The 26,574-nt window shown below is 48.4% G+C and overlaps 1 protein-coding gene across 1 annotated transcript in view; it reads right to left on the reverse strand.

Annotated features, from left to right (window-relative positions):
• Positions 1-1,983: 1,983 nt before the first annotated feature.
• The window catches only part of LOC144497681 (netrin-G1-like), a 53,083-nt gene continuing 28,492 nt past the window's right edge, over positions 1,984-26,574 (reverse strand). The window contains exons 3-5 of the mRNA XM_078219122.1: positions 8,427-8,599; positions 4,416-4,442; positions 1,984-2,213 (exon numbers count right to left, since the gene is read on the reverse strand). Of these exons, the coding sequence (XP_078075248.1) occupies positions 1,984-2,213; positions 4,416-4,442; positions 8,427-8,599 (430 nt within the window). The remainder of the gene's footprint in view (positions 2,214-4,415; positions 4,443-8,426; positions 8,600-26,574) is intronic.

Genomic DNA, 26,574 nt, shown 5'->3' on the forward strand with positions numbered 1-26,574 from the left:
ACTGAGGGGTAATTTACCATGACCAATCCATCTAAACTGCAGATCTTTGGATTATGGGAGGAAACCGGAACACCCAGCTGAGACCCACGCAGACACGGGGAGAATGTGCAAACTCCACACACTCACCCAATTTTGGAATTGAACCCGGGTCCCTGGCACTGTGAGGCAGCGGTGCTAACCGTTATGCCATCTCGTCACCCTAAGTGAATGACCAGCTATGATGAAACTGAATGATGGACCAGGTTGAATGGGCTGAATGGCCTACTCCTGCCACAATTATCCTATGAAAGTGAAAATAATTTTTTTATTATTACCAGCAACACGCAAATGTTAATTCTGTCCATAAATCTTTAAACAATCTGTTGACTAAGTGTGGAGTGTTCAACTGTGGTAAGGTGCCCAGTGGAGACATTCAGAACCTGTTCACTGGTTTTACAAAATGTAATTATCTGAAATGTCAGATCAAGGAGCTGTGATGGTAATTCTTCCAAACCAGAAATATTCCACAGGAGTTCCCGATACAGATTAGGAAGTGATTCCGCTGAACAAGAAATCAATGATGACTAATGCCCCCGTCTGGTACACAATCGACTGAAATTTTTGCAGGGCACAATATCTCTTCCATTTTATTGCAGCTAAAGCTTTGACTCCTCTGTGTAAAATAAACTCAGGACAAAGTAATGCAGACAGATGGAAAACTGCCTCACCAGCAATAAAACACTTCACAAGTGCAGTCCCTGTTGTCACGTAGGAGACACAGTGGCTAATTTATGGACAGCAGGATCTCACAGACAATAATGATTTGTCAACATTGCTGTCCCTTCCCCGTCTTGTCCGGGTTCTGAGCCTTTTCTCCTCCGCATTGAATTGTGGAGTGGATGTCTCTGTCCAGTTGGCTCCCAGAGTACAAAAAATACAGGGAAAACTCTCCTGGAAGAGTTCCATGTCACAGAGGACCCATAATGGCAAGCACCCTTGTTCCACCTCATCCCTATGGTGCCCAATCATTCACAGGGAGGCAAAGAGGGAGAAATAGGGGGAAGGGGGAGAGGGAAGTGTGGGCTGGAGAAGGGAAAGAGGGGGAGAGCTATGAAGACAGGGAGGGGAAGAGAATGGGAAAATAGAAAGAGGGACAAGAGTTGGGGGTATGTGTTGCAATATAGGACCTCTCGGTTTTTAGAAGAAATATTAACACTCTGCCCTCTCAGTTGGGTTGTTAGGAACCTGGTGTTGTTAAACTTCTTACTGTGTTCTCAGTTGAGTGTCAGATCCCAGTGTCACTAATGGAAGAAGAGAAAAATGTGAGGGAGGAAGAGAGGAAGTGAAGGAGACAGCTGGGAGGAGGGAGAGCAAGAGGGAAGGAGGGAAAGATGGATAGGCGATGGAGGAGGGGAAGGAAGAGAGAGAAAGTAAGGGCCATGTTACAAGAGATACAGTCTATCAATGAGACCTTAAACTGAAGCTCCTGTCAAATGGGGGTAAGGTCCCACAGTCACTAATTGAAAAGAAACAGAGGAGTCCTTCCAATGTGAATATTGATCCCTCCATCTCTATCACTGAAACAGATTATCTGGTTATTAACCCATTGCTGTTGATTGAACAAGTCCCTCATTGGCTGGAAGAGAGCTGTCCTGAGGCGGTGAAAGGTTCAGTAGAAATCCAAATCCTTTCTTTGTCCCAAAGCTGGACATGGATTGAGTGAGTGGCGATTGGAGAATAAAGATGAGCAGTTGCCTGGGTCCCGCCGGGGAGGAGATTCAGAGAGTCCAGTTCCCCTGCACTGTCTGTCCATTCCTTCCAGTCTCTGAAATCCAGCCACCCTGGGTGGACTCGGGCCTCGGTTCCAGTTTATCATTCCCGGGAATGCGTGGGGAGCAGGAGGGGAGAGTGTTTTTTATTTTTTCAAACAGTGATTCAGTCAACGCCGGATTATCCTTCTGCTCCTCGCACCTTCCAGCGAGCGGCCAGTGCGCTGGGAGTGGATCAGAGCCGGGGGTGGCTGTTAGCAGCAGTGAGCAGCACAGTCAGTGACAGCAGCGCCCGGTGTAAGGTGGGGAGCGGAGGGGATTGAGATGCACATCCTGCCACTCCCTTCGCGCACTGGACTTTCTCACACAGGAGGCCGGTGTAGGGAGCAGGGCAGAGACACCTCCCGTTGTCCTCACACACTCCTCCATTCTCACACCGTGTCAGCAGGTTATCACACACGCCCACTGTGAGAGAGCAGAGAAATAGAAAGGTCAGCTCATTAAATAAACTCCCCACTTCACAGATTGTTTCAACTGCCCCACTCTCAGTTTTACAACAAGATTTTAAACAGAGGAAAAAAAATCAGAAACCAAGAATATTGTAATGATTAATCAGTTCAGATTCCCAAGGGAATACCACAGAACCATAAAAAAGAGGCCATTCAGTCCATCATGTCTGCACTGGAAGAAAAATAAATATAAATTAATACTTGCTGCTCATTCTAATCCTGCCTCCCAGTGGTAGCCTTGAAGGTTACTGCAGTCTAAGTGCGGATCCAGGTACATTTTTAAATGAGTTTGAGGGTATCTGTCTTCACTAACAAACCAGGCATAAGGAGCAGAATAGGCCATTCATCCCATCGAGTCTGCTCTGCCATTCAATCATGGCTGATATGATTCTCTTCCCCATTCTCCTGCTTTCTCCTCATAACCCTTCATCTCCTTATTCATCAAAAACCCATCTATCTCTGTCTTAAAGACACTCAATGACCTGGCCTCCACAGCCTTCTGTGGCAATGAGTTCCACAGATTCACCACCCTCTGGCTGAAGAAATTCCTTCACATCTCAGTTTTAAAGGAATGTCCCTTCACTCTGAGGTTATGCCCTCGAGTTCTAGTCTCTCTCACTGGTGGAAATACCCTCTCCACGTCGATTCCACCTGGACCTCTCAGTATTCTCTAAGTTTCAATTAGATCTTCCCTCATCCTTCTAAACTCCAATGAGTATAGACCCAGACTCCTCAACTGCTCCTCATATGACAAACCCTTCATTCCAGGCAGCGAATCCCAAATACCCCACCACCCTCTGGGTGAAGAAATTGTATGAAAAATAGTTCAGGAAAAAATGAATAAACAATGAGGAGAATGCAGCGATACCGTGGGAAATAAATAAACACAGGAAGTAAAATTGAGACCTAAAATATTCAACAAGAAATTTAATTAACCCTTGGCTGATCAGGGCAGGGAAAGTGTCGCGAAGAGGAGGTGGTAGAGAAGTGGCAGAAATATTAAATTACTTTGTCTCAGCAATTCCCAGGAAGAATAACAAGAAGGAGGTGACAATAGGAGAATAGATCAAAAACAGACATGAATTAAGGGAAGATATCATTGATAAATGAATCAAACTTAGAGAGGATAACACCCCTGGTCTAGATGGATTGTATGTATGGATATTTAAAGTTGTTAGGAAAAGGTAGCAGAGGCATTAGCACAGAGATAGCAAGATTAAGTAGGAAAGGGAATATTGCCAGAGGACAGATGGACAGTTGATGTGATTCCAAGGTTACTGCAGTCTAAGTGCAGATCCAGGTACCTTTTAAATGAGTTTGAGGGTATCTGTCTTCACTAACAAACCAGGCATAAGGAGTAGAATAGGCCATGGTGGCACAGTGGTTAGCACTGCTGTCTCACAGCGCCAGGGACCCGGGTTCAATTCCGGCCTCGGGTGACTATCTGTGTGGAGTCTGCACATTCTTCCTGTGTCAGCGTGGGTTTCCTCTGGGTGCTCCAGTTTTCGCCCACAGTCCAAAGATGTGTGGGTTAGGTTGATTGGCCATGTTAAATTGCCCCTTAGTGTCAGGGGGATTAGAAGGGTAAATATTTGGGGTTACAGGGAAAGGACTTGAGTGGGATTGTTGTTGATGTAGGCTCGATAGGCCAAATGGCCTCATTCTGCACTCCTACACCTGTTCCTCACTCACTCCCTGCTCACTCCTACACCTGTTCCACACTCACTCCCTGCTCACTCCTACACCTGTTCCACACTCATTCCCTGCTCACTCCTACACCTGTTCCACACTCACTCCCTGCTCACTCCTACACCTGTTCCACACTCACTCCCTGCTCACTCCTACACCTGTTCCACACTCATTCCCTGCTCACTCCTACACCTGTTCCACACTCACTCCCTGCTCACTCCTACACCTGTTCCACACTCACTCCCTGCTCACTCCTACACCTGTTCCACACTCACTCCCTGCTCACTCCTACACCTGTTCCACACTCATTCCCTGCTCACTCCGACACCTGTTCCACACTCACTACCTGCTCACTCCTACACCTGTTCCTCAGTCAGTTAGGAATGAGGGAGGTTTGAGTGGAGCGTTTTTTTCAGAAATGCACTCTGTGTTAGTAGATCTTAGATCAGGGAGCATTGGTCATACTTACAGCCCCTGGTGACAATGTCCGGGAGGCCTGGAGAGGGAAAGAGAAACACAAAGTTAGAGAGAAGTGTGATGAACGGTCTTTATCAATAAACATACCAATACAACTCCACTCAATCAGTGATAATGAGGCCGACCTCACTATAACTCAGCAACATAGGTCTCTCAATGAACTATGGATAACATGCTGCATCATCTGACTGCTCACAGCAGCCCTGAGCGAGATGAGGTTGAGTTGCTCAATAAGGTGCGTCTGAGGTTAATGGATAAATTGATTTCCACAATGTGTGGCTCACGTGTAAGGAGGCAGGGTTAACATACTGACAGGGGGTCAGTAATCACATCAAACTTGTGACCATTCAGCTCACTATCTGCTCACTAATCTGGAGACATTTCACACACAATGACCGCAGATATCCCTCCCAAAATTCACCTGCTGTTCTGTTTCACCATCTTCCAGCAGTTCCCCAGATGTTCATCCAGGTATTAACATTCCACTTGTGCATCAGTCTTCACCTCACAGCTGCCTGTGTGTGCTTCTTTGAGTAACCAAATAAACTAAGTCAACAAATCGAGGGATCAATTAAAATGCAGCTCGATCAAAGGAAACCGCATCAAAGGGAACAGAATCTCAAAGTAAACTTTAAAGAAATCAAAACAAAGTGTGATTAAAGGGTTGATAAATAAACTTGTCTCCCGTCTTGCCGAGATTAAGTTTTTTTTCACTTGAGTTCAGACGAATGAGGGGGAATCTCTTAGAGACTTATAAAAGGGCGGGTGTGAAGGGCGGCACGGTAGTACAGTGGTTAGCACTGCTGCTTCACAGCTCCAGGGTCCCGGGTTCGATTCCCGGCTCGGGTCACTGTCTGTGTGGAGTTTGCACATTCTCCTCGTGTCTGCGTGGGTTTCCTCCGGGTGCTCCGGTTTCCTCCCACAGTCCAAAGATGTGCGGGTTAGGTTGATTGGCCAGGTTAAAAATTGCCCCTTAGAGTCCTGAGATGCGTAGGTTAGAGGGATTAGCGGGTAAATATGTGGGGGTAGGGCATGGGTGGGATTGTGGTCGGTGCAGACTCGATGGGCCGAATGGCCTCCTTCTGCACTGTAGGGTTTCTATGATTTCTATGATTTCTATGAAAATTCTAACAGGACTGGACAGGGTAGATGCAGTAAGGATGTTCCCGATGGTGGGGAGTCCAGAACCAGGGGTCGCAGTCTAAGGAATCTGGGTGGACCATTTAGGACGGAGGTGAGGAGACATTTCTTCACCCAAAGGGTGGTGAGTCTGTGGAATTCATTACCACAGGAAGTAGTTGATGTCAAAACATTGAATGTATTCAAGAGGCGGCTGGATATAGCACTTGGGGCGAATGGGATCAAAGGTTATGGGGAAAAAGCAGGATTAGGCTATTGAGTTGGATGATCAGCCATGATCATAATGAATGGTGGAGCAGGTTTGAAGGGCCAAATGGCCTCCTCCTGCCCTCTTTTTTTTTACATATCATCAATGTTTCTATATCCACCAGACATGATTATGCTGGTGGGCACTTCGTGCCTTCCTAGTGACACCCAACAATGAACATAGCCATATGGTGGGGCTGACAGACTAGATGGGCTAAGTGGCTTTTTCCTGTGCTGTATACCTTGTTAGGGACAAGTTCAGAAACTCCAAAGTATATTATGAAGTTAGTTCTTTTTTTTTTTATTTTGACATTAGTGCGAGCAGAAGGTGATTTGCCCCAAGTAAGATTCACTTGATCCACCCAGAAGCTGTTGTTAAAACAAATTTTATTTAATACAATTCGAATATAGCAAAAAGAATTAATAAAACTTTTTACCAATTAAAATGCTGAAACATCACAGAGTATCATTCTTAACAGCTAGCTATTTCTATTGTTCCAATTTAATCAGAATCTCCGTGGACATAAATTGTTTCATTGACTCAGCACAAGAACAGTTATATCCGCATGGATGCTAGATTTCCAGCCTTTTAACACCTCTGGACAGAGATCCAGACAGACACTTGCCTTCTGACCTCCAGAGAAAGATCCATGCCCAAACAGCAGAATCTCAGAGAAACAGGTATATTTCTTGGAAGGTCCCAGTCTCAAAATTTTCCACAGAGGAAAAAGGAGACACTGCGCTCGAACAACTCCAAGCAGCATCTTAATTTGATTTCTCTCTGTAAGCCTTATCTCCACCCAGTCACATGATTTTCTGTCAATCAATCTAATCAAGTCCTACTCTGCAAAACCCCAGGGCAACACTAAAATAACCGAACAGAATTCGTCCAGATTAAAATAAAAATTCTAGCATTTAGAAGCAATCATGAAGCTGCAGTAACAACAGAGGCTGCCAGTTACAGAGCCAGCGGCACCTGTGTTAGAACAGTGGCACGGTTGCACAGTGGTTAGCACTGCTGCCTCACAACACCAGAGACTCAGATTCGATTCCCGGCTTGGGTGACTTTGTGTGGAGTTTGCACGTTCACCCCGTGTCTGCCTGGGTTTCCTCTGGGTGCTCCGGTTTCCTCACACAGTCCAAAGATGTGCAGGCTACGTTGATTGGCCATGCTAAATTGACCCTAGTTTTGGGGGGGATTAGCAGGGTAAATATGTGGCGTTACGGGGATAGGGTGGGATTGTTGTCAGTGCAGACTAAATGGGCAGAATGGCCTCCTTCTGTACTTTAGGGATTCTATGAACACTGTTTATATATGACTCAAGTATATTTCTTGAAGGCACAATATCAGCACAAATTCTATGTCTCTACAAGAAGAGGGTGGAGCCCCCACCTCGATCACCCACTGCCTGGACATGTTAATGGACAGCTTGGCCCATGAATAGATTGTGTGTGTGTATGTGTGCGCGTACTGAGATTTCCTCACATTTATTCTAACAGACTATTAAAACCTCACCCTCTACAGAATGCCATTAATTCCACCTTGCCCATTGAGTCTGTCCTTCCACTCACAGAGGGGTTCAAAAATCAGGGAAGGTTTCTGATAGAGAAAATAAGGAGAAAGTGTTTTCAAGTGGCAGGAGGCTAGGTAACCAGAGGAGACATAGAACATAGAAAAAATACAGCACAAACAGGCCCTTTGGCCCACAAGTTGCGCCGGTCATGTCCCTACCTACTTAGGCTTATATATAGGCTTACCTATAACCCTCAATCCTATTAAGTCCCATGTACTCATCCAGAAGTCTCTTCAAAGACCCTATCGAGTTTGCCTCCACCACCACTGACGGCAGCCGATTCCACTCACCCACCACCCTCTGAGTGAAAAACGTACCCTTGACATCTCCTCTGTACCTACTCCCCACCCCTTAAACCTGTGTCCTCTCGTAGCAGCCATTTCAGCCCAGGGAAAAAGCCTCCGAGAATCCACCCGATCTATACCTCTCAACATCTTGTACACCTCTATCAGGTCACCTCTCATCCTTCGTCTCTCCAAGGAGAAAAGACCGAGCTCCCTCAACCTATCCTCATAAGGTATGCCAACCAATCCAGGTAACATCCTTGTAAATCTTCTCTGCACCCTTTCAATAATTTCCACATCCTTCCTGTAATGAGGCGACCAGAACTGAGCACAGCACTGAGACAGACTGAAGATAACTGGGACATGAGCCAGAGAGGGAGATGGGGAAATATCTTTAACTTCACAGGTTGTTGTGACTGGAAATTTGGGGAGTGCAAGATCAGTTGGAGCAATTTCATCAGTCACTTTCAACAGGAAACTGGAGCAATGTTTGATAAAGGAGAGATTTGCAGGGCTATGGGGTACGGGCAGGGGGTGTGGGACTATTGTCTTTGTTCTTGTTTGAAAGAGCTAGCACGGGAAGGTCGGCCCGAAGGGCAGCCTCTCCCCATGCTGTTTGTTTCTCCGTCTCATCGCCAGTTGTGTGCGTCTCAGTTTGCAATGAAGAAAGTCACAGACATCCACAGAGTTGGACAATGGAGAAGCTGATGGGAGTGGAAGATGAAATCTGGGGGTGAATCTCTCCGCCCGTTTACTCACAGATATTGGCCGTCCCTTTGGGGATTGGGAGGTAGGAGCCAGCTCTCCACCGCCGCCCTTGAAAGCCTTTCCGGCATCTCCCGCAGTCCGGCCCCGTCGTGTTGTGCTCACACACGCAGCTCAGCCTGTCCCGCTTCATGATGCAGTTGTTGGCGTGAAGATTGCACTTACACCTGGAAAAGAAAGGAGAGCGGGAGATTGCTCAGCACGGATTAGAACCCAGGATTCTCCACTTCCCCCTCTCACCCTTCATCAAGCTTCACCCTGGAGGGACACAGCCACATTTCTCAATGCAGGGGCAGCAGGACAGTTCTACTGATGTTTCTGCCCATTGATTCCGAGCAGCAGCAAGTTAGGGGGGAGTTTGTAATCAACTCACCTAAACCCTGCAAAGAAAAAACTTGGATTCTTATAGCACCTGTCCCCTCCTCAAGACCTCCACTGATTGTAAAACTCTCACAATCTGAGGTTGTGAAAATGTACTGGCGAAATTGCAGAATCTTCCTTTCTTAATAACAACAATATGACCAGTACAATTTCATTTCTCTAGCGCCTTTCAACGTAGCTTAACAAAACCCATCCCAAACTGTTTAGACAGGAGTTTTATTTTTAAATCAGTATGCATTGTCCCTAATGTGCTGCACGATGGCACAGTGGTTAGCACTGCTGCCTTACAGCACGAGGGAGTTTGTACATTCTCCATGTGTCTGCATGGATTTCTCCGTGTGCTCCGGTTTCCTCCCACACTCCAAAGATGTACAGGTTAGATTGGTGGGCAATGGTAAAATGCCCCTTAGTGTCAGGGGGATCAACAGGGTAAATCCGTGAGGTTACAGGGATAGGACCTGGTGGGATTGTTGTCAGTGCAGGTGCGATGGGCCGAATGGTCTCCATTCTGCACTGCAGGGATTTTATGATTCTATGAATTCTGAGAATCAGCCACATTGCTGTGGATCTGGAGTCACATTTCGGTCAGAACTTGCCAGTGGGTCTCTGGATTTCTAGTCCAGTGGAAATACAACTGCCTGAGTGTTATCAAATCAAATATGACCATTGGTGTCCGTGCCCTCAGCGGCCTGGGCCCTCAGCCCTGGAATTCACTACCTTAAACCTTTCCCAATCTATCCTCCTCTAACAGTTAAACCTCCCTCTTCACCCGTTCTAATATCTCCTCATGCGACTTGATGTTCCACTCTGTATGATTTACTCTCCTGTGAAGCATTTTGGGACATTTACCTATTTCTAAGGCGCCATATAAATGCAAGTTGTTGTTGTTCAGTGAAGACAATTTGGAAAAGTCCAAGCACAAAGGGTCACCCTGACCCGAAACGTTGGCTCTATTCCCTCTCCACAGAAGCTATCAGACCTGCTGAGATTTTCCAGCATTTTCTGTTGTTGTTGTGTTGGGACCGCTCAGATTGGAGGAGGAGGGTGTCAGTCTCTGCAGTGAATTTTGAGAACGTGGCTCTCGGTGACTCTGTGTTAGCAGCTTTGAGCCGCTGTTTCACTCTCTGCTGAAGAAAAGCTTCAAAATCTGCAGTTTGCTCATTTTGCACAAATCCCCAGTCCTGCCAACTTTTTATTTTATTAAATTCAGCAAAACCCAGATTGTTCCTGGGAGACGGCTGAAAGGCAGCGTAAACATTTTCCAGCTCCTGTTCTTTAATTAGTGTCTGAAAATTCTCCAGGATTAAGAACTCTGGTGAGTCTCCCGGAAGCCTGAGTGAAGGGGAATGAAGCCCAGAATCCCGGAGATTGTGCGATGGGCAAATGGGAACACGCTGATACAGACTGAATGGACATTGGACAGGAAGGAAATCTTCAGTCAGAATCATTCATTAAATCATGGACAGCTTTGATTTGATCTGATTTGATTTATTATTGTCACATGTATTAACATACAGTGAACAGTATTGTTTCTTGCCCGCTATACAGACAAAACATACCATTCATAGAGAAGGAAACAAGAGAGTGCAGAATGTAGTGTTACAGTCATAGTTAGAGTGTAGAGAAAGATCAACTTAATGCAAGGTCGGTCCATTCAAAAGTCTGACAGCAGCAGAGAAGAAGCTGTTCTTGAGTCGGTTGGTACATGACCTCAGACTTTTGTATCTTCTTCCCGACGGAAGAAGGTGGAAGAGAGAATGTCCGGGGTGTGTGGGGTCCTTAATTATGCTGGCTGCTTTGCTAAGGCAGCGGGAAGTGTAGACAGAGTCAATGGATGGGAGGCTGGTTTGCGTGATGGATTGGGCTACATTCACGACCCTTTGTAGTTCCTTGCGGTCTTAGGCAGAGCAGGAGCCATACCAAGCTGTGATACAACCAGAAAGAATGCTTTCTATGGTGCATCTGTAAAAGCTGGTGAGAATCTTAGCTGACATGCCAAATTTCTTTAGTCTTCTGAGATAGTAGAGGTGTTGGTTGGCTTTCTTAACTATAGTGTCAGCTTAGAGGAACCAGGACAGGTTGTTGGTGATCTGGACACCTAAAAGCTTGAAGCTTTCAACCATTTCTACTTCGTCCCCGTTGATGTAGACAGGGGCATGTTCTCCTCTACGCTTTCTGAAGTCGATGACGATCTCCTTCGTTTTGTTGACATTGAGGGAGAGATTATTGTTGCCGCACCAGTTCACCAGATTCTCTATCTCATTCCTGTACTCTGTCTCGTCATTGTTTGAGATCCGACCCACTACGGTGGTGTCGTCAGCAAACTTGAAAATTGAATTGGAGTTTTGATAGAGTTGTTGTGAAGTTGCATCTGTAAAGTTAAAAATGTGGTGTCTGACAAATGTGAATAGTGAAAAGAAGTGCTAAAACAAAAAGAAATCATATAGCACTGTCTCTTATAAAGCAGTGTGCATGGATTTTAAGTTGCAGGCTGCAGAAGCAGGTCTTTGCAATATTGTATCAAAGCCTAGGAGTCAGTGCTCCAACCTAACCAAAAACAGGCTTTTGAATTGGACCAATAAATTTAAAGCAAGCTTGCAAAAACATAGAACCAATGGTTGTTGACAGCCTCGAGCCAAGCAGATCACAGGAATACTGTGAGGTAATTCCAGGGATATAAACTCGGACAAGAGGGGGTGACTGTTAGAGTATGCTTGCCATCTCTTGAGTCAGGAGGAGGGAAGGTGAGGCTCTCATGTAAATCCTGCAGTTTCATAAAATGTCTTCATAAAATCACTATCTAAATAGAGAGTGAGAGACCAACTCAGGAAGCATTCCAGATGGGAGCATCATCGGAGAAAGTTCATACTTCCAAAAGATGCCTGCTTGTATAATAGTTGGGAGTGACTGAATTCTGTAATGATTTATTTCATTATTCCTGAAGGAGTTTTGTAATATTTGAACAGCATTCTACTCTGATTTTATTCAGTTTGTTAACTGTATTAATAAGGCTGTCACCAGTTTAAAAATAAAGATCTGTTAATTGTTCATAAAAGAGAATGTCAGATCCTGCTTTAATTTACAAACAATAAAGAAAATTACAGAACAGGAACAGACCCTTCGGCCCTCCAAGCCTGCACCGACCATGCTGCCCGAATGAACTAAAGACTCCTACACCTCCGGGGGCCGTATCCCTCTATTCCCATCCTATTCATGTATTTGTCAAGACGCCCCTTAAATGTCACTATCGTATCTGCTTCCACTACCTCCCCCGGCAGTGAGTTCCAGGCACCCACCACCCTCTGTGTAAAACTTGCCTTGTACATTCCTTCAAACCTTGCCCCTCGCACCTTAAACCTGTGCCCCCTAGTAATTGACTCTTCCACCCTGGGAAAAAGCTCCTGACTATCCACTCTGTCCATGTCCCTCATAATCTTGCAGACTTCTATCAGGCAGCCCCTCAACCTCCATCGTTCCAGTGAGAACAAACCAAGTTTCTCCAACCTCTCCTCATAGCTAATGCCCTCCATGCCAGGCAACATCCAGGTAAATCTTTTCTACACCATCTCCAAAGCCTCCACATCCTTCTGATAGTGTGGCGACCAGAATTGAACACTATATTCCAGGTGCGGACTAACTAAGGTTCTATAAAGCTGCAACATGACTTGTCAATTTTTAAACTCAAGCCCCGGCCGATGAATGCAAGCATGCCGTATGTCCTCTTGACTACCTTCTCCACCTGCATTGCCACTTTCAGTGACCTGTGTACCTGTACACCCAGATCCCTCTGCCTATCAATACTCTTAAGGGTTCTGCCATGTACCGTATATTTCCTCTTTGTATTAAACCCTCCAAAATGCATTACCTCACATTTGCCCGGATTAAACTTCTTCCATCATCTCTCCGCTCAAGTCTCCAACCGATCTATATGGCAGAACCCTTAGGAGCATTGACAGGCAAAGGGATCTGGGAGTACAGGTACACAGGTCACTGAAAGTGACAATGCAGGTGGAGAAGGTAGTCAAGAAGGCATGCGGCATGCTTGCCTTCATCGGCTGGGGTATTGAGTTTAAAAATTGGCAAGTCATGTTGTAGCTTTATAGAACCGTAGTTAGGCCGCACTTGGAATATAGTGTTCAATTCTGGTCGCCACACTACCAGAAGGATGTGGAGGCTTTGGAGAGGGTACAGAAAAGATTTACCAGGATGTTGCCTGGTATGGAGGGCATTAGCTATGAGGAGAGTTTGGAGAAACTTGGTTTGTTCTCACTGGAGCAACGGAGGTTGAGGGGAGACCTGATAGAAGTCTGCAAGATTATGAGAGGCATGGACAGAGTGGATAGTCAGAAGCTTTTTCCCAGCGTGGAAGAGTCAATTACTAGGGGGCATAGGTTTAAGGTGTGAGGGGCAAGTTTTAAAAGAGATATACGAGGCAGATATTTTACACAGAGAATGGTGTGTGCCTGGAACTCGTTGCTGGGGGAGGTAGTGGAAGCGGGGACAGTAGTGACTTTTAAGGGCCATCTTGACAAGTACATGAATGAGATGAGAATAGAGGGATATGGTCCCCGGAAGGTAGGGGGTTTTAGTTAAGTCAGGCAGCATGGTCGGTGCAGGCTTGGAGGGCCGAAGGGCCTGTTCCTGTGCTGTAATTTTCTTTGTTCTTTGTTCTATATCTTGCTGTATCCTCTGATGGCCCTCATTGTTATCCGCAAATTCACCAACCTTTGTGTCATCCGCAAACTTACCAATCAATCCAGTTACATTTTCCTCCAAATCATTTCTATATATTACAAACAGCAAAGGTCCCAGCACTGATCCCTGAGGAACATCACTCATCACAGCCCTCCATTCAGAAACGCACCCTTCCACTGCTAACCTCTGTCATCTATGATCGAGCTAGTTCTGTATCCACCTTTCCAGTTCACCTCTGATCCCATGCGACTTCACCTTCTGCACCAGTCTGTCATGAGGGACCTTGTCAAAGGCCTTACTGAAGTCCATGTAGACAACATTCATTGCCCTACCCTCATCAATCATCTTTGTCACTTCCTCAAAAAACTCGATCAAATTAGTGAGACACGACCTTCGCTTCACAAAACCATGTTGCCTCTCGCTAATACGTCCACTTCTTTCCAAGTGGGAGTAAATCCTGTCTCAAAGAATCCTCTCCAATAATTTCCCGACCACTGACCAAATCCAATAACTTTGTACGACCTCACACACACTCGTATAAGATTATGAGGTGAGGTATATCCCTGTGAGCGGTTCCAAAATCGAGCAGAGGAAAAATCACCTCCGTGTCGCAGCAGAGTAAATAAGCAGAAACTATTCTCAGTGACAGGAGGGTAAGTACCAGGAGGAAGTAATTGGAAAAGAACCAAAGGGGGAGATGAGGAGATTTGCTTTTTACACAGAGTGTTGTGATCTGGAAGTCACTGTCTGAAAAGTCAGTGGAATCAGGTTGAAAAATAATTGGGGAATATTAAGAGGGTGATGGGGAAACAGTGAGGGGCTGTGTATAATTGGATAGCTCTTTCACAGAGCTAGCAAAGGTATCAATGGGCTGAATGGCTTCTTTCTCTACCCTCTGATGAGACTGGAGGTGGGCGGTGTTGAGAGTGAAGGAATAGGTTTTGTTCACTTGCTGCTACTAGATTGGCTGAAGAGTGAACGGGAAATTATTCCCTCAGTGTGAGCCAGCCAGCAGAGCACAGAACTCACCAACAAGCCCATCACCAGAGGCAGGGGGAGGCTGTCACGATGTTGGTGTGTACGGACCGTCACAATGCTGGTGTGTACGCACCGTCACAATGTTGGTGTGTACGCACCGTCACAATGTTGGTGTGTACGCACCGTCACAATGTTGGTGTGTACGCAGCGTCACAATGTTGGTGTGTACGCACCGTCACAATGTTGGTGTGTACACACTGTCACAATGCTGGTGTGTACGCACCGTCACAATGTTGGTGTGTACACACTGTCACAATGCTGGTGTGTACGCACCGTCACAATGTTGGTGTGTACACACCGTCACAATGCTGGGGTGTACGCACCGTCACAATGTTGGTGTGTACGCACCGTCACAATGCTGGAGTGTACGCACTGTCACAATGCTGGTGTGTACGCACCGTCACAATGTTGGTGTGTACGCACCGTCACAATGCTGGTGTGTACGCACCGTCACAATGTTGGTGTGTACACACTGTCACAATGCTGGAGTGTACGCACTGTCACAATGCTGGGGTGTACGCACCGTCACAATGCTGGTGGTACACACTGTCACAATGCTGGTGTGTACACACTGTCACAATGCTGGTGTGTACGCACCGTCACAATGCTGGAGTGTACGCACCGTCACAATGCTGGAGTGCACGCACCGTCACAATGCTGGAGTGTACGCACCGTCACAATGTTGGTGTGTACGCACCGTCACAATGTTGGTGTGTACGCACCGTCACAATGTTGGTGTGTACACACCGTCACAATGCTGGGGTGTACGCACCGTCACAATGCTGGGGTGTACGCACCGTCACAATGTTGGTGTGTACGCACCGTCACAATGCTGGGGTGTACGCACCGTCACAATGTTGGTGTGTACACACTGTCACAATGTTGGTGTGTACGCACCGTCACAATGCTGGGGTGTACGCACCGTCACAATGCTGGAGTGTACGCACCGTCACAATGTTGGTGTGTACGCACCATCACAATGCTGGGGTGTACGCACCGTCACAATGCTGGAGTGTACGCACCGTCACAATGTTGGTGTGTACGCACCGTCACAATGTTGGTGTGTACGCACCGTCACAATGTTGGTGTGTACGCACCGTCACAATGTTGGTGTGTACGCACCGTCACAATGTTGGTGTGTACGCACCGTCACAATGTTGGTGTGTACGCACCGTCACAATGTTGGTGTGTACGCACCGTCACAATGTTGGTGTGTACGCACCGTCACAATGTTGGTGTGTACGCACCGTCACAATGCTGGGGTGTACGCACCGTCACAATGTTGGTGTGTACACACTGTCACAATGCTGGTGTGTACGCACCGTCACAATGCTGGTGTGTACGCACCGTCACAATGTTGATGTGTACACACTGTCACAATGCTCGAGTGTACGCACTGTCACAATGCTGGGGTGTACGCACTGTCACAATGCTGGTGTGTACACACTGTCACAATGCTGGTGTGTACGCACCGTCACAATGCTGGGGTGTACGCACTGTCACAATGCTGGTGTGTACACACTGTCACAATGCTGGGGTGTACGCACCGTCACAATGTTGGTGTGTACACACTGTCACAATGCTGGTGTGTACGCACCGTCACAATGCTGGGGTGTACGCACTGTCACAATGCTGGTGTGTACACACTGTCACAATGCTGGGGTGTACGCACTGTCACAATGCTGGTGTGTACACACTGTCACAATGCTGGTGTGTACGCACCGTCACAATGCTGGTGTGTACGCACTGTCACAATGCTGGTGTGTACACACTGTCACAATGCTGGTGTGTACGCACTGTCACAATGCTGGTGTGTACACACTGTCACAATGCTGGAGTGTACACACTGTCACAATGCTGGTGTGTACACACTGTCACAATGCTGGTGTGTACACACTGTCACAATGCTGGTGTGTACGCACTGTCACAATGCTGGTGTGTACACACTGTCACAATGCTGGTGTGTACACACTGTCACAATGCTGGTGTGTACGCACTGTCACAATGCTGGTGTGTACACACTGTCACAATGCTGGTGTGTACACACTGTCACAATGCTGGTGTGTACACACTGTCACAATGCTGGTGTGTACGCACTGTCACAATGTTGGTGTGTACACACTGTCACAATGCTGGTGGTACACACTGTCACAATGCTGGTGTGTACGCACCGTCACAATGCTGGGGTGTACGCACTGTCACAATGCTGGTGTGTACACACTGTCACAATGCTGGTGTGTACACACTGTCACAATGCTGGTGTGTACGCACTGTCACAATGCTGCGGTGTACACACTGTCACAATGCTGGAGTGTACACACTGTCACAATGCTGGAGTGTACACACCGTCACAATGCTGGGGTGTACACACTGTCACAATGCTGGTGTGTACGCACCGTCACAATGCTGGTGTGTATGCACCGTCACAATGTTGGTGTGTACACACTGTCACAATGCTGGTGTGTACGCACCGTCACAATGTTGGTGTGTACACACTGTCACAATGCTGGGGTGTACACACTGTCACAATGCTGGTGTGTACACACTGTCACAATGCTGGGGTGTACGCAACGTCACAATGCTGGAGTGTACGCACTGTCACAATGCTGGTGTGTACACACTGTCACAATGCTGGTGTGTACACACTGTCACAATGTTGGTGTGTACGCACTGTCACAATGCTGGTGTGTACACACTGTCACAATGCTGGTGTGTACACACTGTCACAATGCTGGAGTGTACACACCGTCACAATGCTGGGGTGTACACACTGTCACAATGCTGGTGTGTACGCACCGTCACAATGCTGGTGTGTATGCACCGTCACAATGTTGGTGTGTACACACTGTCACAATGCTGGTGTGTACGCACCGTCACAATGTTGGTGTGTACGCACCGTCACAATGTTGGTGTGTACGCACCGTCACAATGCTGGGGTGTACGCACCGTCACAATGCTGGGGTGTACGCACCGTCACAATGCTGGAGTGTACGCACCGTCACAATGCTGGTGTGTACGCACTGTTACAATGCTGGGGTGTACGCACTGTCACAATGCTGGTGTGTACACACTGTCACAATGCTGGTGTGTACACACTGTCACAATGCTGGTGGTACACACTGTCACAATGCTGGTGTGTACGCACTGTCACAATGCTGGTGGTACACACTGTCACAATGCTGGTGTGTACGCACCGTCACAATGCTGGGGTGTACGCACTGTCACAATGCTGGTGTGTACACACTGTCACAATGCTGGTGTGTACGCACCGTCACAATGCTGGGGTGTACGCACTGTCACAATGCTGGTGTGTACACACTGTCACAATGCTGGTGTGTACACACTGTCACAATGCTGGTGGTACACACTGTCACAATGCTGGTGTGTACACACTGTCACAATGCTGGAGTGTACACAACGTCACAATGCTGGGGTGTAGGCTCTGTCACAATGCTGGTGTGTACACACTGTCACAATGCTGGTGTGTACACACTGTCACAATGCTGGTGTGTACGCACTGTCACAATGCTGGTGCGTACACACTGTCACAATGCTGGAGTGTACGCACTGTCACAATGCTGGTGTGTACCCACTGTCACAATGCTGGTGTGTACGCACTGTCACAATGCTGGTGTGTACACACTGTCACAATGCTGGAGTGTACGCACTGTCACAATGCTGGAGTGCACGCACTGTCACAATGTTGGTGTGTACACACTGTCACAATGCTGGTGGTACACACTGTCACAATGCTGGTGTGTACGCACCGTCACAATGCTGGGGTGTACGCACTGTCACAATGCTGGTGTGTACGCACTGTCACAATGCTGGTGTGTACACACTGTCACAATGCTGGAGTGTACGCACTGTCACAATGCTGGTGTGTACACACTGTCACAATGCTGGGGTGTACGCAACGTCACAATGCTGGAGTGTACGCACTGTCACAATGCTGGTGGTACACACTGTCACAATGCTGGTGTGTACACACTGTCACAATGTTGGTGTGTACGCACTGTCACAATGCTGGTGTGTACACACTGTCACAATGCTGGTGTGTACACACTGTCACAATGCTGGAGTGTACACACCGTCACAATGCTGGGGTGTACACACTGTCACAATGCTGGTGTGTACGCACCGTCACAATGCTGGTGTGTACACACCGTCACAATGTTGGTGTGTACACACTGTCACAATGCTGGTGTGTACGCACCGTCACAATGTTGGTGTGTACGCACCGTCACAATGTTGGTGTGTACGCACCGTCACAATGCTGGGGTGTACGCACCGTCACAATGCTGGGGTGTACGCACCGTCACAATGCTGGAGTGTACGCACCGTCACAATGCTGGTGTGTACGCACTGTTACAATGCTGGGGTGTACGCACTGTCACAATGCTGGTGTGTACACACTGTCACAATGCTGGTGTGTACACACTGTCACAATGCTGGTGTGTACGCACTGTCACAATGCTGGTGCGTACGCACTGTCACAATGCTGGTGTGTACACACTGTCACAATGCTGGTGTGTACACAATGTCACAATGCTGGTGTGTACGCACCGTCACAATGCTGGTGTGTACGCACTGTCACAATGCTGGTGCGTACACACTGTCACAATGCTGGAGTGTACGCACTGTCACAATGCTGGTGTGTACCCACTGTCACAATGCTGGTGTGTACGCACTGTCACAATGCTGGTGTGTACACACTGTCACAATGCTGGAGTGTACGCACTGTCACAATGCTGGAGTGCACGCACTGTCACAATGCTGGTGTGTACACACTGTCACAATGCTGGTGGTACACACTGTCACAATGCTGGTGTGTACACACTTTCACAATGCTGGTGTGTACACACTGTCACAATGCTGGTGTGTACACACTGTCACAATGTTGGTGTGTACGCACTGTCACAATGCTGGTGTGTACACACTGTCACAATGCTGGTATGTACACACTGTCACAATGCTGGAGTGTACACACCATCACAATGCTGGGGTGTACGCACCGTCACAATGTTGGTGAGTACGCACCGTCACAATGTTGGTGTGTACGCACCGTCACAATGCTGGAGTGTACGCACTGTCACAATGCTGGAGTGTACACACTGTCACAATGCTGGGGTGTACGCACCGTCACAATGCTGGAGTGTACGCACCGTCACAATGTTGGAGTGTACGCACCGTCACAATGCTGGGGTGTACGCACCGTCACAATGCTGGGGTGTACACACTGTCACAATGCTGGGGTGTACGCACCGTCACAATGCTGGTGTGTACGCACCGTCACAATGCTGGAGTGTACGCACCGTCACAATGTTGGTGTGTACGCACCGTCACAATGCTGGAGTGTACGCACCGTCACAATGCTGGGGTGTACGCACCGTCACAATGTTGGTGTGTACGCACCGTCACAATGTTGGTGTGTACGCACCGTCACAATGTTGGTGTGTACGCACCGTCACAATGTTGGTGTGTACGCACCGTCACAATGTTGGTGTGTACGCACCGTCACAATGTTGGTGTGTACGCACCGTCACAATGCTGGGGTGTACGCACCGTCACAATGTTGGTGTGTACGCACCGTCACAATGCTGGTGTGTACACACTGTCACAATGCTGGTGTGTACGCACCGTCACAATGCTGGGGTGTACGCACCGTCACAATGTTGGTGTGTACGCACCGTCACAATGCTGGGGTGTACGCACCGTCACAATGCTGGGGTGTACGCACCGTCACAATGCTGGTGTGTACACACTGTCACAATGCTTGTGTGTACGCAATGTCACAATGCTGGGGTGTACGCACCGTCACAATGCTGGTGTGTACGCACTGTCACAATGCTGGTGTGTACGCACCGTCACAATGTTGGTATGTACACACCGTCACAATGCTGGAGTGTACGCACCGTCACAATGCTGGGGTGTACGCACCGTCACAATGCTGGGGTGTACGCACCGTCACAATGCTGGGGTGTACACACTGTCACAATGCTGGGGTGTACGCACCGTCACAATGCTGGGGTGTACGCACCGTCACAATGCTGGGGTGTACGTACCGTCACAATGCTGGTGTGTACGTACCGTCACAATGCTGGTGTGTACACACCGTCACAATGCTGGTGTGTACGCACCGTCACAATGCTGGGGTGTACGCACCGTCACAATGCTGGGGTGTACGCACTGTCACAATGCTGGTGTGTACACACTGTCACAATGCTGGTGTGTACGCACCGTCACAATGCTGGTGTGTACACACTGTCACATTGCTGGTGTGTACGCACCGTCACAATGCTGGGGTGTACGCACTCTCACAATGCTGGTGTGTACACACTGTCACAATGCTGGTGTGTACACACTGTCACAATGCTGGTGGTACACACTGTCACATTGCTGGTGTGTACGCACCGTCACAATGCTGGGGTGTACGCACTGTCACAATGCTGGTGTGTACACACTGTCACAATGCTGGTGTGTACACACTGTCACAATGCTGGTGTGTACGCACTGTCACAATGCTGGTGTGTACGCACTGTCACAATGCTGGTGTGTACGCACTGTCACAATGCTGGTGTGTACACACTGTCACAATGCTGGAGTGTACGCACTGTCACAATGCTGGTGTGTACGCACTGTCACAATGCTGGAGTGTACACACTGTCACAATGCTGGAGTGTACACACTGTCACAATGCTGGTGAGTACGCACTGTCACAATGCTGGTGTGTACACACTGTCACAATGCTGGAGTGTACGCACTGTCACAATGCTGGTGTGTACGCACTGTCACAATGCTGGAGTGTACACACTGTCACAATGCTGGAGTGTACACACTGTCACAATGCTGGTGAGTACGCACTGTCACAATGCTGGTGTGTACACACTGTCACAATGCTGGTGTGTACGCACTGTCACAATGCTGGAGTGTACACACTGTCACAATGCTGGAGTGTACACACTGTCACAATGCTGGTGAGTACGCACTGTCACAATGCTGGTGTGTACACACTGTCAGAATGCTGGTGTGTACACACTGTCACAATGTTGGTGTGTACGCACCGTCACAATGCTGGGGTGTACACACTGTCACAATGCTGGGGTGTACGCACTGTCACAATGCTGGTGTGTACACACTGTCACAATGCTGGTGTGTACACACTGTCACAATGCTGGTGGTACACACTGTCACAATGCTGGTGTGTACGCACCGTCACAATGCTGGGGTGTACGCACTGTCACAATGCTGGTGTGTACACACTGTCACAATGCTGGTGTGTACACACTGTCACAATGCTGGTGTGTACACACTGTCACAATGCTGGTGTGTACACACTGTCACAATGCTGGTGTGTACACACTGTCACAATGCTGGTGTGTACGCACCGTCACAATGCTGGGGTGTACGCACTGTCACAATGCTGGTGTGTACACACTGTCACAATGCTGGTGTGTACACACTGTCACAATGCTGGTGGTACACACTGTCACAATGCTGGTGTGTACACACTGTCACAATGCTGGAGTGTACACAACGTCACAATGCTGGGGTGTACGCACTGTCACAATGCTGGTGTGTACACACTGTCACAATGCTGGTGTGTACACACTGTCACAATGCTGGTGTGTACACACTGTCACAATGCTGGTGTGTACACACTGTCACAATGCTGGTGTGTACACACTGTCACAATGCTGGTGTGTACGCACCGTCACAATGCTGGGGTGTACGCACTGTCACAATGCTGGTGTGTACACACTGTCACAATGCTGGTGTGTACACACTGTCACAATGCTGGTGGTACACACTGTCACAATGCTGGTGTGTACACACTGTCACAATGCTGGAGTGTACACAACGTCACAATGCTGGTGTGTACGCACCGTCACAATGCTGGTGTGTATGCACTGTCACAATGCTGGTGCGTACACACTGTCACAATGCTGGAGTGTACGCACTGTCACAATGCTGGTGTGTACGCACTGTCACAATGCTGGTGTGTACACACTGTCACAATGCTGGAGTGTACGCACTGTCACAATGCTGGAGTGTACGCACTGTCACAATGCTGGTGTGTACACACTGTCACAATGCTGGTGGTACACACTGTCACAATGCTGGTGTGTACACACTTTCACAATGCTGGTGTGTACACACTGTCACAATGCTGGTGTGTACACACTGTCACAATGTTGGTGTGTACACACTGTCACAATGCTGGTGCGTACACACTGTCACAATGCTGGTGTGTACACACTGTCACAATGCTGGAGTGTACACACCGTCACAATGCTGGGGTGTACGCAACGTCACAATGCTGGGGTGTACACACTGTCACAATGCTGGGGTGTACACACTGTCACAATGCTGGTGGTACACACTGTCACAATGCTGGTGTGTACGCACTGTCACAATGCTGGTGTGTACACACTGTCACAATGCTGGTGGTACACACTGTCACAATGCTGGTGTGTACGCACTGTCACAATGCTGGAGTGTACACACTGTCACAATGTTGGTGTGTACGCACTGTCACAATGCTGGAGTGTACGCACCGTCACAATGTTGGTGTGTACGCACCGTCACAATGTTGGTGTGTACGCACCGTCACAATGTTGGTGTGTACGCATCGTCACAATGCTGGGGTGTACGCACCGTCACAATGTTGGTGTGTACGCACCGTCACAATGTTGGTGTGTACTCACCGTCACAATGTTGGTGTGTACGCACCGTCACAATGTTGGTGTGTACGCACCGTCACAATGTTGGTGTGTACGCACCGTCACAATGTTGGTGTGTACGCACCGTCACAATGCTGGGGTGTACGCACCGTCACAATGTTGGTGTGTACGCACCGTCACAATGCTGGTGTGTACACACTGTCACAATGCTGGTGTGTACGCACCGTCACAATGCTGGGGTGTACGCACCGTCACAATGTTGGTGTGTACGCACCGTCACAATGCTGGGGTGTACGCACCGTCACAATGCTGGGGTGTACGCACCGTCACAATGCTGGTGTGTACACACTGTCACAATGCTGGTGTGTACGCACTGTCACAATGCTGGGGTGTACGCACCGTCACAATGCTGGGGTGTACGCACCGTCACAATGTTGGTATGTACACACCGTCACAATGCTGGAGTGTACGCACCGTCACAATGCTGGGGTGTACGCACCGTCGCAACGCTGGGGTGTACGCTACGTCGCAATGCTGGGGTGTACGCACCGTCACAATGCTGGGGTGTACGCACCGTCACAATGCTGGGGTGTACGCACCGTCACAATGCTGGGGTGTACGCACTGTCACAATGCTGGTGTGTACACACTGTCACAATGCTGGTGTGTACGCACCGTCACAATGCTGGTGTGTACACACTGTCACATTGCTGGTGTGTACGCACCGTCACAATGCTGGGGTGTACGCACTCTCACAATGCTGGTGTGTACACACTGTCACAATGCTGGTGTGTACACACTGTCACAATGCTGGTGGTACACACTGTCACATTGCTGGTGTGTACGCACCGTCACAATGCTGGGGTGTACGCACTGTCACAATGCTGGTGTGTACACACTGTCACAATGCTGGTGTGTACACACTGTCACAATGCTGGTGTGTACGCACTGTCACAATGCTGGTGTGTACACACTGTCACAATGCTGGAGTGTACGCACTGTCACAATGCTGGTGTGTACGCACTGTCACAATGCTGGAGTGTACACACTGTCACAATGCTGGAGTGTACACACTGTCACAATGCTGGTGAGTACGCACTGTCACAATGCTGGTGTGTACACACTGTCACAATGCTGGTGTGTACGCACTGTCACAATGCTGGAGTGTACACACTGTCACAATGCTGGAGTGTACACACTGTCACAATGCTGGTGAGTACGCACTGTCACAATGCTGGTGTGTACACACTGTCAGAATGCTGGTGTGTACACACTGTCACAATGTTGGTGTGTACGCACTGTCGCAATGCTGGAGTGTACGCACTGTCACAATGCTGGTGTGTACACACTGTCACAATGCTGGAGTGTACACACCGTCACAATGCTGGGGTGTACACACTGTCACAATGCTGGTGTGTACGCACCGTCACAATGCTGGGGTGTACACACTGTCACAATGCTGGGGTGTACGCACTGTCACAATGCTGGTGTGTACACACTGTCACAATGCTGGTGTGTACACACTGTCACAATGCTGGTGGTACACACTGTCACAATGCTGGTGTGTACGCAACGTCACAATGCTGGGGTGTACGCACTGTCACAATGCTGGTGTGTACACACTGTCACAATGCTGGTGTGTACACACTGTCACAATGCTGGTGTGTACACACTGTCACAATGCTGGTGTGTACACACTGTCACAATGCTGGTGTGTACACACTGTCACAATGCTGGTGTGTACGCACCGTCACAATGCTGGGGTGTACGCACTGTCACAATGCTGGTGTGTACACACTGTCACAATGCTGGTGTGTACACACTGTCACAATGCTGGTGGTACACACTGTCACAATGCTGGTGTGTACACACTGTCACAATGCTGGAGTGTACACAACGTCACAATGCTGGTGTGTACACACTGTCACAATGCTGGAGTGTACGCACTGTCACAATGCTGGTGTGTACACACTGTCACAATGCTGGTGTGTACGCACTGTCACAATGCTGGTGCGTACACACTGTCACAATGCTGGAGTGTACGCACTGTCACAATGCTGGTGTGTACGCACTGTCACAATGCTGGTGTGTACGCACTGTCACAATGCTGGTGTGTACACACTGTCACAATGCTGGAGTGTACGCACTGTCACAATGCTGGAGTGTACGCACTGTCACAATGCTGGTGTGTACACACTGTCACAATGCTGGTGGTACACACTGTCACAATGCTGGTGTGTACACACTTTCACAATGCTGGTGTGTACACACTGTCACAATGCTGGTGTGTACACACTGTCACAATGTTGGTGTGTACACACTGTCACAATGCTGGTGTGTACACACTGTCACAATGCTGGTGTGTACACACTGTCACAATGCTGGAGTGTACACACCGTCACAATGCTGGTGTGTACACACTGTCACAATGCTGGGGTGTACACACTTTCACAATGCTGGTGGTACACACTGTCACAATGCTGGTGTGTACGCACTGTCACAATGCTGGTGTGTACACACTGTCACAATGCTGGTGGTACACACTGTCACAATGCTGGTGTGTACGCACTGTCACAATGCTGGAGTGTACACACTGTCACAATGTTGGTGTGTACGCACTGTCACAATGCTGGTGTGTACACACTGTCACAATGCTGGTGTGTACACACTGTCACAATGCTGGAGTGTACACACCGTCACAATGCTGGGGTGTACGCAACGTCACAATGCTGGGGTGTACACACTGTCACAATGCTGGGGTGTACACACTGTCACAATGCTGGTGGTACACACTGTCACAATGCTGGTGTGTACGCACTGTCACAATGCTGGAGTGCACACACTGTCACAATGCTGGTGGTACACACTGTCGCAATGCTGGTGTGTACACACTGTCACAATGCTGGTGTGTACACACTGTCACAATGCTGGTGTGTACACACTGTCACAATGCTGGTGTGTACACACTGTCACAATGCTGGAGTGTACACACTGTCACAATGCTGGTGTGTACACACTGTCACAATGCTGGAGTGTACACACTGTCACAATGCTGGTGTGTACACACTGTCACAATGCTGGTGGTACACACTGTCACAATGCTGGTGTGTACGCACTGTCACAATGCTGGAGTGTACACACTGTCACAATGCTGGTGTGTACACACTGTCACAATGCTGGTGTGTACACACTGTCACAATGCTGGAGTGTACACACTGTCACAATGCTGGTGTGTACACACTGTCACAATGCTGGTGGTACACACTGTCACAATGCTGGTGGTACACACTGTCACAATGCTGGTGTGTACGCACTGTCACAATGCTGGTGGTACACACTGTCACA

The sequence above is a fragment of the Mustelus asterias genome, chromosome 8 (assembly GCF_964213995.1).
Source record: "Mustelus asterias chromosome 8, sMusAst1.hap1.1, whole genome shotgun sequence".
Lineage (NCBI taxonomy): Eukaryota > Metazoa > Chordata > Chondrichthyes > Carcharhiniformes > Triakidae > Mustelus > Mustelus asterias.